The following is a 17,183-nucleotide window of genomic DNA, read 5'->3' as shown; positions in this document are numbered from 1 at the left end:
GCTTGGACAACTACCAAGTCAGTTGGCTTTGAAGCTCAGATTTATCGCTGATCAGAACTCCTGACGTTTCTGTTTTCAGTTAAAACCAACGGCAGTGGGTTCCGATTCTGATCAGAGAAGCTATGGGAGCTGGGTTAGCGCACGCGTTCGCGCACACACACACACACACACACACACACACTTCCCAAATCAGAATTGCTCCTGAAGCCACAGTTCTCCTTGTTGGGGAATAAGGTGGATGAGATGCACGTATAAAAACAAGTTTCAAGTCCAGATGCACATGTTGGCAAGAGTGATGGAGATAAACCATTGATTCTCCAGCCATGGGTGGCTACCACTGACAAAGATGTAGAGGTAACAACGGAACTGAATGGAGACCCCATTATCCATCCCCCCAGCCGTTGACTGGATACTTTCTTCCCACCAACCTTACTCAGAAGTAAGTCCTATGAATTCAATGGAGTGTTTTCATTGCTGTTTCTGCTTTTCACAATAGCTTGGGTTGGACTTGGAAGAACTGGAGGAGATTGAGGAAGACGCTGGCCTGGGCAATGGAGGACTGGGGCGTCTGGCAGGTGAGACCTTTCTGGGTGGGCCTGGGAACACCTCACTGTCCTACAGTGTGGTGTAGTGGTTAGAGTGTTGGACTGAGTTCAAATCCCTGCGTAGCTAATAATAATAATAATAATAATAATAATAATAATAATAATAATGTCTTAAACATGGGTCCCAGTGGATGGCGTTGGTAGAGTGACTTTCCTGGACATTTGCTTCTGTCTACTAATGAAATATTTTGGGCCCTTCCTCTTTTAGCTTGCTTTCTGGACTCTATGGCGACGCTGGGGCTCGCAGCCTACGGTTACGGAATCCGCTACGAATTTGGCATTTTCAACCAGAAAATCGTCAATGGCTGGCAGGTGCGTTGGTGAGAGAATTCTTGTTCCTTTTGGGCCGCTGCTGTTGTCTCCATCATTCCTAGAGATCACCACGCTTGGGAGGGCGGAAGATGCTTTATCGCTTAGGGTGAGGCCTACCCAAACGTTTTGAGAGGGAGAGAAAATAGGTGTCTGTGTTCCGGCCCTTCCTGAGGAGGGATCTTGTGGCAGAAGCATCAAGGACGTTTTGGAAGGGACGCTGCAGGTGTGGGAGAGTACAAAATCAGCCAATAACGGTGAAGGAGTGGAAGAGGCTGTACCCATACAGAGATCAAAGGCAGTCGACTGGGTAGATCACAGATAAATATAGACTGCGGCTTTATACCTTTGGTTCCTTTAACTGAGATTCTTTGTCACTGAAGATACAGGACTCGAACCTGGGACCTTCTGCACGCAAAGCCTGTGCTCTTCCACTGAGCTATGATTCTACCGGATGTAAAGTGCGTTGCTGATCAAATGACCTGCAATGAAAGCAAGTTTCACATCCCATTTCTCCTTCTTTCAGGTGGAAGAAGCTGACGATTGGCTGCGTTATGGCAACCCTTGGGAAAAAGCCCGCCCAGAGTACATGCTTCCTGTACACTTCTATGGCCGGGTGGACCACACTCCGGAGGGTGTGAAATGGGTCGATACTCAGGTACAGCAGTAGAAACCTACCTGTGGGGATGCCACAAATAATATTATAATAATTTATGACTTGTGCTTTGCCCATGTGACTAGGTTGTCCCAGCCACTCTAGGCAGCTTGCAACAGAATAATACAGGATACAGGGTAACATCAGACATTAAAAGCGTCACGATACAGTGCTGCAGAAGGTCATATGACTGTTTGACATCTGATGGGAGAGTGTTCCACCTGGGGGAGCCACTACCGAGAAAGCCCTGTTTCCCAGTTTCACTTCTTCCAATGAGGGAACCGCCAGAAGGCCCTTGGAAGTGGACCTCAGTGTCTGAACAATAGGGGAGATGGAGGGAGATGGGTGTGAGTCCGTGATGAAGTGGAGGTGTCAGGTTTGGAGACGTTGACTATAGTAGCAAATATTTATACAGCTTTCCTCACTGCAGTGTGTTGCAGGCATAATAATAAGGCTTTCCTCCCTATGAGAGGAAGCTTGATGGGTTGATGAAATAAGTAAATAAATTCGTAAATAAAAGTCATGCAGATTAGAAACAAAAGGGTTCAAATGGCAAGTTCAGAGGTACGATGAGCTCTTCTACAGGAAACGGGGAAACGAATAGGACGCACGAATAGTACACGCCTGCCTCGCTCAACCAGGGGCTGATGGGAATTGTAGTCCAAGACTTCTGGAGGGCAGCCCTGAAGCACATTTGCACTCGTCTGCCATTGAAGTCTCACATTTTTCTTTTGAAAGAGCCCTAATTAGGCCTGGTGCCTGACTCACTGAACAACAGCATGTGGTGGAGGAGAAAGGAAATACATTGCGTGGGGAGAAAGAAACAGGGGGCTTGATCCACCAAGAATTTCTTCTGTCGGTGCTCCACTGGCAATAAACGGGAATTGGTTCAAGAACAGCAGAACCTTCAAAGCCCAGAGGCTTAGATAGCTTTCTTTCTTTCTTTCTTTCTTTCTTTCTTTCTTTCTTTGTCCCTCCCTCAGTATTTTTTCCCCACACTTCTGATGCCCATACTCAGGTTGGTTTACAACAGTTTAAAAATCACAGTGCCATAAAAATGCATGCAAACTAAATTTATCTGTAATGTTCTGAAGCTAAGAAACCGAATGTGAGTTGCAATATAGACAGTTTTGGGAATGGAAATAAATAAATAGGATACAACACCAAACTACAATGCATTAAAAAAGAGACAAAGCACCCCATTGCTCCCTGTCCTTACCCCCAACTGAGTGGCAGGCTAGGTATCCTGTGGGACCTTAGAGGCATGAGCTTTTTAAAGCTTAGATCCGATGTATTAATTTCTGTTGCTGCCTTTGCAGGCCATATTTGGGCCTGCTCTGCCAGCTTGCCCTTTCCATGTTTTGATCACTTCCACATACGCAGAGTCTCTGGTGTTCCACATTTGTTGCTTGGAAGCACGTAATTGGTTTAAACAGCGGCATTCCTCTGGGAAGTTGGCTAGGCCAGCTATTATTCTTTGGTAGAGAGAGGCTCAATAATAATGCCAGCTTCTGGCTGTTTTGGAGGATATACAGTGGACGCTCGGGTTGCGAACGTGATCCATGCGGGAGGCACGTTCGCAACCCGCAGCGCCACGTATGCACACACGCGGGTCGCGATTTGGCACTTCTGCGCATGCATAAAGCGCAATTTAGCGCTTCTGCGCATGCGCAAGTGCTGAAACCCGGAAGTAACCCGTTCTGGTACTTCCGGGTTCGGCACAGTGCGCAACCCAAAAACACACAACCTGAAGTGTCGGTAATCGAGATATGACTGTATAGCCCTGGATTGTGAATTTTCTGTAGCTATTGCAGTTGTACAGGCATAGGCAAACTCGGCCCTCCAGGTGTTTTGGGACTACAACTCCCATCATCCCTAGCTAACAGGACTAGTGGTCAGGGATGGTGGGGTTGTAGTCCCAAAACATCTGGAGGGCCGAGTTTGCCTATGCCTGCAGTAGTACATAGGTGCTTGACCCACCTGCCAATTACCGATGCCATTGTGATGTCTGATGATTGACAGTTGCATTGCCGTACATACCTGCCAATGCCTGATGCACAGCACTTTCCCAACAGCCCACAGGGTGCCGAGTGCAAGGGGCTTTGCTGCTCCTGCAACCCCAAGTGGATTGCCTTGAAACCTCTTCTGAAACAGAGGTTTCCACTCTCATTGGAAATGTCTTGCTGCCATTGTCGGAAGGGGCTTTCTCCCCCCACACCAGCTGATTGACAAGGGGAACACACTTTGCTCCAGCAAAGGAACAATTGGCAGCTCATTTCAAGCTCCCAGTTGTTGCTTGGTAACCATGCCAGTACCCGCCCCATCCCAGGTGTCACATATCACATCAGGTGGGTGCAGTTTAGGGACAACAGCCTCCCGAGCCAAATGGGGGGGCCTGGTGGGTTCAGCCTTTGCCCACAGACTATTGGGTGTAATCTTCGACACCTCCCTTTCCATGGAGGCGCAGATTGCAGCTATAACAAAGGCGGCATTTTTTCATCTCCGCCAAGCTAAGCAGTTGGCTCCTTACCTCTCTCGCCCTGACCTAGCCACTGTGATCCACACGACGGTGACCTCCAGACTGGATTATTGTAACTCACTCTATGTGGGGCTGCCCTTGAGACTGACCCAGAAACTCCAGCGGGTGCAGAATGCCGCGGCGAGACTCCTTACTGGTCCCTCGCATTCACCCGGTGCTATACCAGCTGCACTGGCTCCTGGTGGAGTACAGGATCAGATTTAAGGTGCTGGTTTTAACCTTTAAAGCCCTATACGGCCTAGGACCCTCATACCTACGCGACCGCCTCTCCTGGTATGTCCCACGGAGGACCTTACGTCTTCAAATAAAAACACCTTGGAGGTCCCGGGCCACAGGGAGGTTAGGCTGGCCTCTACCAGAGCCAGGGCTTTTTCGGCCACGGCTCCAATCTGGTGGAACACTCTGTCACAAGAGACCAGGGCCCTGCGGGACTTGACATCTTTCCGCAGGGCCTGCAAGACAGAGCTGTTCCACCAGGCCTTTGGCCAGGGCTCAGCCTGATCCCCCCCGCCCTTTGGCAATCCTCACAGAACTCTAGCCCAATGGTTGCCATTAATCTGATTTGAACTGATTTTATAATGAAATGATTTTAGAATGTTGTATCATTTTACTATTGTTAGCCGCTCTGAGCCCGGCTTCGGCTGGGGAGGACAGGATATAAATATTTTTTTTAATTTTTTAATTTTATTTTATTTTATTTTTACCCCCAGTTCCGCTCTCGGTTGTGCCAAACATGCTTTTTGCAAAAGACCTGATGTCTTCTGCTTTATCTCACCTTCACCGAATACCTTCTCCTTAAACTAGGTTGTACTTGCCATGCCTTACGATACGCCTGTTCCAGGATACAGGAACAATACGGTGAACACCATGAGGCTGTGGTCAGCCAAGGCTCCCAACGATTTCAATCTTGAAGAGTGTAAGTGCCACCTCATTCTCTTTTTCTTTTTGGAAAGTGTTGGTCACATGTTGCAATGAGGAGTTCCCCCCTTTTCGTCACGTTGTGGGGTTTTGTGTGGTCTGGTTTAAGAAGCTGGGTGGCCTTGCTTCTTCCTCTTGCTTACCTACAGCCAGGCATTTTCAGGAAAGCAAGCAGTGCAAGCCAAACAAACAAAGCTATCAGCCTGGATAGCTCAGTGGGTTAGAGCGTGGTGCTGATAAGGCCAAGGTTGCAAGTTCGATCCTCCTAAGGGACAGCTGCATATTCCCGCATTGCAGGGGTTGGACTAGTTCCTCAGGGTCCCTTCCAATTCTACAATTCTATGCCTCAAGTATTATTTAATTTATAGCACAAACCTATAACATGTCTACCAATCAGGAACTCCCACTGAGTTTAAATGGGGCTTGCGCCTAGATAAGTGGGTACTGTATAGGATTGCAGCCTTAGTGGCCCTTCTTTGGGCCAAACAGCCCTGCCTGGAGACACTGGGGATTGAGTCTGGTATCTTCTGCATGCAAAGTGGATGCTAAACCACCAAGCCATGGCCCTTCCTCCGTTAAATTAGGGTTGGCATATACCCGGATTTCCCCAGACATATCCGGAATACAGTGTCCAGGTGGAAATCGGGGGAAATGTCCGGGAAAATCTGGACATATGGCTGCAGTGCTGCTTTTTTCTGTTTTCCCATAAAAATAGCTCAAAAATGGTATTTTGTTTAGGCAATTTTGCCCCAAAAACTTAACAACTTTGCCAAAATAAACTCAACAACTTTGTCTGGATTTTCAGTTTGAAATATGGCAACCCTAGTTAAATAGCAACTGGGGGGGTGCATCTGGATTGGGTTCAAGACAGCAGGATCTAACCCTTCCTTACTGCACCATAGCACAGACAAAATCCCCACCCCATTGCTATTTGCTGGGCAAATAGGGCTGCTGCTGATGCCATGGGACTTTTATCAGGAAAATATGCAATTATTCTAGAGTTTTGCATTTTATGTGGTGGGCTGCTCCGCTGAGATGCGTTCCTTCTCTCCACCTAGTTAATGTCGGTGATTATATCCAGGCTGTGCTGGATAGAAACCTGGCAGAAAACATCTCCAGAGTGTTGTACCCAAATGATAACGTAAGTGGCTCTTCTGTGTTGCATTAAAATCTCTCCTGGTTAACCGCGAGCTGATTAGAATTTGTTTTTATATCCCCTGAGTTGACCATGGTTCGCCTTAGCATGGCAGAGAAACAGAGCACAAAACAACCATGGCAACCGCCACATCACCAACTACAGTGGTACCTCGCAAGACGAATGCCTCGCAAGACGAAAGGGTTTTTTGTTTTTTGAGCTGCTTCACAAGACGATTTTCCCTATGGGCTTGCTTCGCAAGACGGAAACGTCTTGCAAGTTTGTTTCCTTTTTCTTAACACCGTTAATACAGTTGCGACTTGACTGTAGAACGCAACTCATAGAACGCAGTGTGGTAGCCTTTTTTGAGGTTCTTAAAGACTTTGGTGATTTTTTAAGCTTTTCCAAAACTTTTCCAACACCGTGCTTCGCAAGACGACAAAAATCGCAAGACGGCAAAACTCGCGGAACGAATTAATTTCGTCTTGCGAGGCACCACTGTATTCTTACCATTTTTGCGCTGGATATCATTATTATTATTACTATAGCAGGCTTGTCAGCAGTGGCTGCAGGAGTGACGATTCTTCTCTCTCTGCCTTCCAAAGTTCTTTGAAGGGAAAGAGCTGCGTTTGAAGCAAGAGTACTTTGTGGTCGCCGCCACTCTCCAGGATATCATACGGCGATTCAAGTCCTCCAAATTCGGGTGCCGCGACCCCGTGAGAACCTGCTTCGAGACCTTCCCTGACAAGGTGAATATTTAAAAACGAGGGCCGAGACATAACTGCAGCTTTCGTTCCAAAGGACACCTTAGGTTTTTGCCTTTGGGATGGGTGGAGGAGCACTCGACATTTCACAGAAATGTTTGAGAAGCTAGGAAGTCCCCAAGCAAGCTCTGGTTGAACTCCCCCCTCCCAGTGGAAACAGCTTCAACTTTAGATGTCCATTTTACAGGTTGCCATCCAGCTGAATGACACCCACCCTGCCCTCTCTATTCCTGAGCTCATGAGGATCTTTGTTGATGTGGAAAAAATGGACTGGGATAAGGTAAGAGGGAAATGGACACAGCCATATTGCATGTGACAGCAAGGTTCTCTCCATGCAAACTGTCCCAAGAGAACTGTGGGATTGTCTGCTGATGAAAGTGACCATGTGGTGATTGATAATACCGTCATTTATCTGTTTTAGGCCCCTAAGTAGTAGCAGTTGCCAGGACATTGCCCCGATATATCGCAATGTTTTGCTGGTGATATATCACGATATTGAGAACCAGCTATCGGCCAACCCTCACACACGTTGTGATCTGCCAGGTCAAATGTTATGAAACAGTTATCACGATGTGAACTTCCCAAACAGGTTTTGGATGATATATCGATATATCACCCAGCCCTACTGTTGACCAACCACGTCCTCCCTCCGCAGCAACAGAAAAAGGCACCAAATTTTTTAAAGCATACTCTCTTTGGATTCAAAAGAAAAAAATAGGCTGTGTATGTACCGCCGTTTACTCTGGCTCTCATGCGCTCCCACCACTGGTGTTTGAAGCAGAGTACATATGTGTGTTCCTTGTAGTTTCTTGAGAAATACTGCTGTTTGATTACTTTTCCTTCCAACCAGCATCCATCCAATTCAAAAACGGGAGCTGTGGCTAAGCTGAGGTGTGTCTATTTGAGACAGCCATTGCACATGCTCAGATGGCGGCTTTGTTGAATTCAGCATGGGTGGCCCTGCCCAACTGGCCTGCGGTGCTACTTAGGATCTTGTTGAACAGCCAATCCCTGTCCCCTCTCCCCCTAGTGCCAGGAGTCAGTCACTATCCAGGTACATTTAGTGCTTCCACAATGCGATTGCAACTGACAAGCCGCAGATCGGATTTAGCCAGGCCTGCTTAGTGAGCCTAAGAGAGTGTAGCAGCTTGGTTGCTACCAGGATCAGATTCTTTTTCTTTCTTTCTTTCTTTTAGAATTTAAATAAATTTTATTAGTATTTTCCACACAACAACACGTAAAATATCGAAAAATAACAATACACAACACACAAAAACCATTTGAAAAACTAAAAAAGCAACAACTAAAAAAACAAAACAAGTCCATATCTTACAAGTTAACAATATAAACACTAAAAAACACACACAAAACATTGACTTCCACCAATCCCACAGCACCTCCTTTATCTCTCATTGTGTCTTCCTGTTTTCCTTATCATCTCTATCCTAACATCTAGATATAAATCCCTCTTTCTTATCCTTTCACTTCACAAGGTTATTCCAGACTCAGCCAGATTTCTGTCCTCAAACTTTGACTTTTGAGGTATTCATTTAGGCACTCCCATTCTTTTTTTACTTCACTTTTTGGCTTTTATCTTATTATGTCTGTCAATTTGGCTAATTCTAAGTATTCTGAAAGCTTACATAACCACTCTTCCCTAGTGGGTAACTGATTCCCTTTCCAATACTTAGGCACCAGGATTCTTTTTTTTTTTTTTCCAGATAAGTATTTATTGATTTTCCAAAGATAAAGGACAGAAAGAAAAAGTAAAGTAACCAAACAAAAGTTTAAAGAAAAGAAGATACAGCACGAAACAAATATTCCATATATACAATAAAAATTTTTTCCATCGAATTAACGTAGTCATCTCTTTCTGGACTTCCTTCAGCCCGCCCGTGAATCTTCCGCAGTAAAAATCTAAGAAACACATTGCCTATTATGTATTGTCATTGGTTACTCTTTCGCCTCTATTTTCCTTAAACAATACCTCTTCCTCTTTTACAGTGCTTCTCTAAATCCCCTTAACGTTATTTGACCTTCACTAAGGTGTTCCAAGTAATCCGCATATTTCCCCCAGTCCTTGGCAAACTTTTGGTCTCTTAGGTGTCTAATCTTTCCCGTTAACCTATCCAAGTCCGAGTAGTCTAGTAACTTCGATCTCCACTCCTCTATTGTTGGCATTTCCTTTTTTCTCCACTTTTGAGCAAGAACTATCCTTGCGGCTGTTGTTGCATAGTACAAAAGTTTATGGTCTTTCTTTTTAATTTCATTCCCTAAAATTCCTAGCAGGAAGATTTCTGATTTTTTAGTGAATGTATACTTTAAGACCTTTTTTAATTCAGTGTAAACTTCTTCCCAATATTCTTTCACTCTCCTGCACTCCCACCACATATGGTAGAAAGTACCTTCCTTCTCCTCGCACTTCCAACATTTGCTATCCACTTTGTACATTCTTGACAATTTCACAGGTGTTATATACCACCTGTAAAACATCTTCATGACATTCTCTTTCACAGTCATACATGCAGTAAAATCCAGACCCTCTTTCCATAAGTTCTCCCAATCTTCAAATTGTATATTGTGGCCCACATCATTAGCCCATCGAACCATTACTGTCTTTACTTCTTCATCTGCCAGGTTCCAATCCAACAACATTTTGTACATTCTAGATATTATTTTCTCCTCGCAATTTATGATTTCCCTCTGAAATTTCGATTCTTTATCTGCATACCCTCTATCTCTAGCCTCTTTTCTAAACATCTCGTTGACTTGGAAGTGGTGTAACCAATCATACACATGCCCCTTAATCTGCTCATATGGTTTTAATTTCCATTTCCCATTCTCTTTCGTTAGCAGTTGCTCATATGTTGCCCAGTCCCCATCCATGTTAATTTTCTTGAGGCTCATCACTTCGAGAGGTGAGAGCCAGTGTGGAATCTTTGGTTCCAGTACATTCTTATACCTTTCCCATACTTCGATAAGTGGGCCTCTAAAAATATGGTCTTCAAACCCCTTATGCATTTTCCTCTTACCACACCACAAATAAGCGTGCCACCCAAACCTGTTATTAAAGCCTTCTAAATCAAGTAACTCCTTATTGTTTAGCTTAACCCACTCTTTCACCCAACAGAGGCATACCGCCTCGTAGTAGAGTCCGAGGTCCGGTAAGGCAAATCCTCCCCTTTCTCTATTATCTGTCAACAATTTATATTTTATGCGAGGTTTCTTGCCTTGCCATATAAATCTCGATAATGCTCTCTGCCACTCTTTAAACACTCTACTCCCCTTAATTATGGGAATGGTCTGGAATAAAAATAGTACCCTCGGTAGTACGTTCATCTTGATGGTATTGATCCTTCCCCAGAAGGACAGTTTCAGTCTTCCCCATACTTCCAGGTCTTTTCTTATTTCTCTCCACACCGGCTCATAATTGTTTTTATATAGATCTATATTTTTAGGCGTGAGCCAAATCCCCAGATATTTTATTTTCTTGACCACCTGTATCTGTGTCTGTTCTTGGATTGTTTCTATTGTTCTTTGATCTGTGTTCTTGACCATCATCTTTGTTTTCCTTTTATTTAATTTAAAGCCTGCTAATTCTCCAAATTGATCTATTTCCTTTAAAATTTCTTCTGTTGTGGTTATTGGGTCTTCCGTCATTATAACAAGATCGTCTGCAAATGCTTTGGTCTTATAAGCATGCTGTCCGATTGTCACTCCCTTAATTTTCTCATTTTGTCTGATTGAGTTTAAGAGTACTTCCAAAACCATTATGAATAGCAACGGGGAGAGTGGACATCCCTGTCTTGTACCCTTTTGTATCTTTATTTCCTCTGTCATAATGTTGTTTATAATCAGTTTGGCCTTTTGTTCTCTATATATTGCGTTCACCCCATTATAGAAGTTCCCTCCTACTTCCAGATGTTCTAAGTTCTTCATCATAAAGTCCCATGCCACATTATCAAACGCTTTTTCAGCGTCCACAAACATCATTATCACCTGCTTATCGATTCTCATCGATAGGTATTCAAGCATATTAATTATATTTCTTAGGTTGTCCCTCATATTCCTGCCTGGGAGAAACCCGGCCTGGTCTTTATGGATGATTTCCCCCAATATGGACTTCAATCTTCTCGCAAGGATGCCTGCAAATATTTTGTAGTCCGTATTCAACAACGAAATTGGCCTGTAATTTTTGACCTGGGTTAGGTCTGCATCCTGTTTCGGAATGAGGGTAATGAACGCCTCCTTCCAAGTCTCCGGGATTTCTCCTTTTCTTAGAACACTGTTCATAGTCTCCTTCAAAGGGTTCAAAAGCACAGCTTTCATCTCTTTGTAATAGCTTGCTGTGAATCCGTCAGGTCCCGGAGCCTTCCCTCTTTTTAAATCTTTAATTACCTCCTCTATCTCTTCTATTTCAATTGGTTTGTTTAAACGTTGCTTTTTATCGATTGGGATTTTCTGCACCCTTTTCTCTTTCAGAAATCTTTCTATTTTCCTTAGGTTATTTCTTTCTTTCTTTTTATAAAGGCCTCTGTAGTAATTTAGGAACTCTTTCCTGATTTCTTTTGGATCAGTAACCTCTTCTCCCTCTATTACAATTCTATTTATTGTACTTTGTTCTTTTCTCTTCTTAATTTGCCACGCCAGCCACTTTCCGGATTTGTTTGAGAATTCAAAGCTCTTTTGTCTCAGCTTTTTGATGTTCCATTCTATCTCTCTGTTTATTATCGCAGCAAATTGGGCTTGAAGAATTTTTATGTTTTCTTTTATTTTCTGAGAGTTGGGTTTCCGAATTAGTTTTTGTTCATTTTCCATAATCTGCCTTAGAATTTCCTCTTTTCCTTTCTCTCTGTTCCTATTTTTAATCGCGTTCTGTTGAATAAAATATCCTCTTATCACGGCTTTGCTGGCGTCCCAGACTGTATTAATATTTGTACCTTTGTCTCGGTTGTCCGTAAAATATTCTGATAGCTTTTTATGTGCATTTTCCACAATTCTTTGATCACTTAGGAGATAGTCTTTTAGCTTCCATCTAAAAGTTCTTTTATCGTAACTCTCCATTTCCCATTCTATCGGGTTATGGTCAGATATTATTCTCGGTTTTATATCAATTTTTTTAACCCTGGGACCAAGTTCATTTGATATCCAAACCTGATCGATCCGTGACATCGAATGGTGTGGCTCAGAGTGGAATGTATATTGCTTTTCCAATGGGTGTCTGAGACGCCAAATATCCATCAGATTACAATTTTTCATTTAGGCACTCCCATTCTTTTTTTACTTCACTTTTTGGCTTTTATCTTATTATGTCTGTCAATTTGGCTAATTCTAAGTATTCTGAAAGCTTACATAACCACTCTCCCCTAGTGGGTAACTGATTCCCTTTCCAATACTTAGGCACCAGGATTCTTGCTGCAGACGTTGCGTATAAGAAAAATTTAGTTTTGTCTTTTGGAATATCATCATTTAAAATCCCTAAAAGGAACGCCTCTGGCCTTTTACTATATGATTTTCTTAGTATTTTCATTATTTCTTCGTGGATCAGATCAGATTCAGTCTGCAGTGCCCTTGTGTTATCTCATCCGTTGTTTTTAATTTTTTGCTCCAGGCCTGGGAAATCACGAAGCGAACTTGCGCGTACACCAACCACACCGTGCTGCCTGAAGCCCTGGAGCGCTGGCCTGTCTCTATGTTCGAGAAACTCCTGCCAAGACACTTGGAGATCATTTATGCGATCAATCAGAAACATCTCGACGTAAGGAGACGGGATAAATGGGGTGGTGGGGAACGGGGGGTTGGGTTGACTGAGAGGCCTGGAGGCTCAGTCTGTACCTAAGCCACAAGTTGCCCATTGCCAAAGTCAGAAGCTTTATAGAACTTTGTGGAATCCTATTGGCACTTGGCGTCACCTGAGCCCTGCTGAATTAGGAGCTGCAATACTGGCCACCTTCAGTGGTGGCACTATGGCACAGAAGGGAGGTGATGGCTAATTCTTCTACAGTGTTGCCAGCTGCCCAGGAGGTGGTATTGCAGCAGCAGTTCAGAGGGGATCAGGTGACAGAAAGGCAAACTGCTATGGTAATGCAGAGCAAGGAAGTTAGAGATTAAAGCGCTCTTTTGCCCTGGTACAACAAAATCAGGTATTCTGCTGTTTGGAAAGTAACGTGGAAATGCCTGCAAAAGTGTAGAGTGTGCAAATAGCTAAACAGATGTAGTATAAACACACCACAATAAAAACAGAAGAAGTGCCCGTTGTAGAAGCAGCCTGCAGACAAATCAGGACAGATGCTCACTAAAGATTAGACATAATCTAACCTCCATGTAAGGGACGCGGGTGGTGCTGTGGGTTAAACCACAGAGCCTAGGAAATATCAATCAGAAGGTCGGCGGTTCGAATCCCCGCAACGGGGTGAGCTCCCGTTGTTCGGTCCCTGCTCCTGCCAACCTAGCAGTTCGAAAGCATATCAAAGTGCAAGTAGATAAATAGATATCACTCCGGCAGAAAGGTAAACGGCATTTCCGTGCGCTGCTCTGGATCGCCAGAAGCGGCTTAGTCATGCTGGCCACATGACCCAGAAGCTGTATGCCGGCTCCCTCGGCCAATAAAGCGAGATGAGTGCCGCAACCCCAGAGTCAGTCACGACTGGACCTAATGGTCAGGGGTCCCTTTACCTTTTTAAACTCCATGTAAGTGTTGTGTAAGCAAATCAGGATGAGTGCTCAATAAGTACCGTATTTTTCGCTCCATAGGACGCTCCTGACCAAAAGACGCACCAAGTTTTTAGAGCAGGAAAACAAGAAAAAAAATCTGACTCAAATTTTGTACTAAACTATTTAAAACAGCAAAGTGTGTGGCTCCTGTCCACTTTGCTGCTTTAAAGCGAGCCATGGTATATAATGATGAGAATGGAAAAAGGACACATTCCATTATAATGTAGCTGTTTTCATTATCACTGGGAAGTTAGTATTGGCAGCAGTCACAAAAACTAAAATTTGAGCATTTTACTGTTATTAATCAAGAATATTAATAGTCAGGGAGAGAAACCAGGGCTGTGCAAATGAGAAGTGCTTGGAGTATGGAGGAACAGCAAAAAGATGATGATGATGATGATGATGATGATGATGATGATAATAATAATAATAATAATAATAATAATAATAATAATAATAATAATAATAATAATAATTTATTATTTATACCCCGCCCATCTGGCTGGGCCTCCCCAGCCACTCTGGGCGGCTTCCAAAAGAATATTAAAATACTGTGAAGCTAAAGATCAAATGATTGTGCTCCAGTTCCTAAATCTCTGAAGTTTTCTCAAAACAGGCATGGTTGTTTTGAAAGGAAGATTCAAAATGGAGTGACTGAGCAAAGAACAGAGGAGGAAAAGAGGGCAGATAAATAGCTTCCATTCAATACCAAGAGAACACAATGTTTTTGGTTTAGTATAGGTGGACTGTACTTGTAAGAATTTGTATAATGAATTATAGAGTTGGAGTGGAATATCAGAGCCTCTTTTCAGCAGTAAAGATTAGCTACTAGGAACATGGTCCACACACACAGGATGTCTGGTTATAGCTGTGCAGTTTAAACTGTTCCTGAGCCAGATACCTGCTCAGTTTTAGCTGAAATTACTATTACTGGTTTGTGGAGATGCTTTGCATGTATTTATGACTATTTCCCCAAAACTGCTACTTGAAGAAATCCCCAAACTTACTATTTTTAAACTTCAAATGGAGCTCAGAATCCAGTTAGGCAATCCTTTGCAGCTGAATTAGGAGGCACTGAGAGACAGCAATTTGCTGCTCCCCACCCCCACCCCAGGAGCACACAGCCTTCTCTCTGCTTGCAAACCTTGCAAACCTTGTCCGGACTTCAGGGGAAAGCAAAGTCTGTAGGCAGAGCAGTGTAGCTCCCCACCCCCAAAAAGCACCCCAGCAGCACACAATCTTCCCTCTGCTTGCAAACCTTGTCGGGACTTCAGGGGAAAGCAAAGGCTGTAGGCAGAGCAGTGTGGCTCCTCCCCCCACCCCCAAAAAGCACCCCAGCAGCACACAGCCTTCCTTCTGCTTGCAAACCTTGCAAACCTTGTCGGGACTTCAGGGGAAAGCAAAGGCTGTAGGCAGAGCAGTGTAGCTCCCCACCCCCACCCCCACAAAGCACCCCAGCAGCACACAATCTTCCCTCTGCTTGCAAACTTTGCAAACCTTGTCGGGACTTCAGGGGAAAGCAAAGGCTGTAGGCAGAGCAGTGTGGCTGCTCCCCCCACCCCCAAAGAGCAGCCCAGGAGCACACAGCCTTCCCTCTGCGTGCAAACCTTGCAAACCTTGTCGGGACTTCAGGGGAAAGCAGAGGCTGCCGGTAGAGCCGCGTGGCTCCTCCCCCCACCCCCAAAGAGCAGCCTGGGAGCGCACAGCCTTCCCGCTGCTTGCAAACCTTGTCGGGACTTCGGGGAAAGCAGAGGCTGCGGGCAGAGCACCGTGGCTCCTCCCCCCACCCCCAAAGAGCAGCCCAGGAGCACAGGACAACAGCGATTTGGCTCCAGGGAACACACATTCGCTCCATAAGACGCACAGACTTTTTCCCTTACTTTTTAGGAGGGAAAAAGTGCGTCCTATGGAGCGAAAAATACGGTAGGTCATCTGGAAGGGCCCAAAGACCTCCAACATACAAGCTGTGGCGGTTTCTAGGGGAGAGGAACATAGGCGCCGACTCCATGGGGCTTGAGGGGGCTCGAGCCCCCTCAAAAAAATTTTTGGGGGGGCTCAGCCCCCCCAATAATCTCAGGCGGGCGCCCTTCCAGCAGAGCGCCGCCGCCGTCCCCCGCCTCCTCCTTCGCCAGCCAGCCAGCCGCGCGCCCTAATCGGAGAGCCCCGGCTGGAAATCCCGCGAGAACAGGGGAATCCCGACTGGCCACACCTCCCAGCCAGCCAATCGGCTGGCTGGGGGGGCGTGGCTTGCCCTATTTAGGGCCGGAGCCACTTTATTTGCATATTCATGAGCTTATTTATTATTCATGAGCTTTCCCGGGCCCCCCCAATATTTTTTCTAAGTCCGCGTCCCTGGAGAGGAAGTAAAATGGACTCATGACTTCAATCGTCCAGGAAATTTCTTCACATTTTTTCTGGTGTAAAGGGTTCTATTGTGGGATCTCCTTTAGATCTTGTTGTTAATATCCCCCTCTCCTTGTGTCCTTGCAGAATGTGGCGGCCCTCTTCCCAGGAGACATTGACCGCCTCCGAAGGATGTCCGTGATAGAGGAAGGAGACTTCAAGAGGGTCAATATGGCCAACCTGTGTATCATTGGCTCCCATGCAGTCAACGGAGTGGCCCGGATTCACTCGGAGATTGTAAAGAGCTCTATGTGAGTCCTGCTTCCTTCACTTTTTTGCAACAGGCTGTCAGCTCAGGAGAAGACAGGCCAGGCTGTCAGCGTCTCCCCGGGGATCTATGAGCAAAGATAGTTTATTTTCTGCATATGCATCGCTGCAAATCCTTTGCCAAACTTTGATTTTCCGTTTTTTTCTTTTCTGTTTTATGCACCTCTTTCTTTCCATTTGGCCCAGACCCCAGAGATAGCTTATTTTTCTTATTTATATAAATTTATATACCACCCTACACCCCCAGGTCTCAGGGCAGCTCACAGAATAAAATAAAAATATAAAACTAGAAAATACATAATCGTTTTTTTAGCGGTCACATGTTTCTGCTCACTGTTACTAACTGGCCCTAAATGACACATGACCCTTCTTCTAATGTCTTGTGATCCATCTTGTGCTTTTTTAGATTCAAAGATTTCTACGAAATGGAGCCGGAGAAGTTTCAGAACAAGACGAACGGCATCACTCCAAGGCGGTGGCTCCTGCTTTGTAACCCGGGACTCTCTGATGTCATTGTGGAGGTGAACTGACTTCAGCCAAGAGGGATTCCATGGAGCAATTACCCCTATTGCTGGGTCCTCCTCCTCCTCAATGGATCTGTCTTCATTCCATTTTTTCCTTAGATCAGGGCCATTGAACCTCAGACCTAGGGCCTGAATGTGGCTTCCCAGGCTTTGGTTTCTGATGCTTTGGACTCTCTGCAGACCACACCCCACATTTTTGCTTCTGGCCCCACCCACCTTGACATGTGGCCTCTGCAAGGTTACCCAGAAGGAAACGTGGCCCTTTCATCAAAAAGCATCCCTCACCCGTGGGGTTTCTTGGATTTGGGGTGCGCAAGAATTCAGTCGCCACGTCCCTAACTTCATGGTTT

General features: G+C 45.0%; 1 protein-coding gene across 3 annotated transcripts in view; it reads left to right on the top strand.

The window, feature by feature from the left end:
• PYGB (glycogen phosphorylase B) overlaps positions 1–17,183 on the top strand; it is a 50,381-nt gene that overhangs the window by 19,007 nt on the left and 14,191 nt on the right. For 2 of the 3 annotated variants that reach the window (XM_081188510.1, XM_081188509.1), the window contains exons 3-12: positions 497–575; positions 814–917; positions 1,441–1,572; positions 4,913–5,024; positions 6,085–6,167; positions 6,767–6,910; positions 7,113–7,205; positions 12,537–12,683; positions 16,130–16,293; positions 16,716–16,830. In XM_081188510.1, coding sequence (XP_081044636.1) covers positions 497–575; positions 814–917; positions 1,441–1,572; positions 4,913–5,024; positions 6,085–6,167; positions 6,767–6,910; positions 7,113–7,205; positions 12,537–12,683; positions 16,130–16,293; positions 16,716–16,830 — 1,173 coding nt within the window. Of the gene's footprint in view, positions 1–215; positions 355–496; positions 576–813; positions 918–1,440; positions 1,573–4,912; positions 5,025–6,084; positions 6,168–6,766; positions 6,911–7,112; positions 7,206–12,536; positions 12,684–16,129; positions 16,294–16,715; positions 16,831–17,183 lie in introns of those variants that run through there. The other variant, XM_081188511.1, reaches the window with a different exon arrangement.

This window comes from Podarcis bocagei, assembly GCF_964188305.1.
Source record: "Podarcis bocagei genome assembly, chromosome: 3".
Lineage (NCBI taxonomy): Eukaryota > Metazoa > Chordata > Lepidosauria > Squamata > Lacertidae > Podarcis > Podarcis bocagei.
Note: the sequence above shows the minus strand (reverse complement) of the source record. Positions and strands in the feature narration are given on the sequence as shown.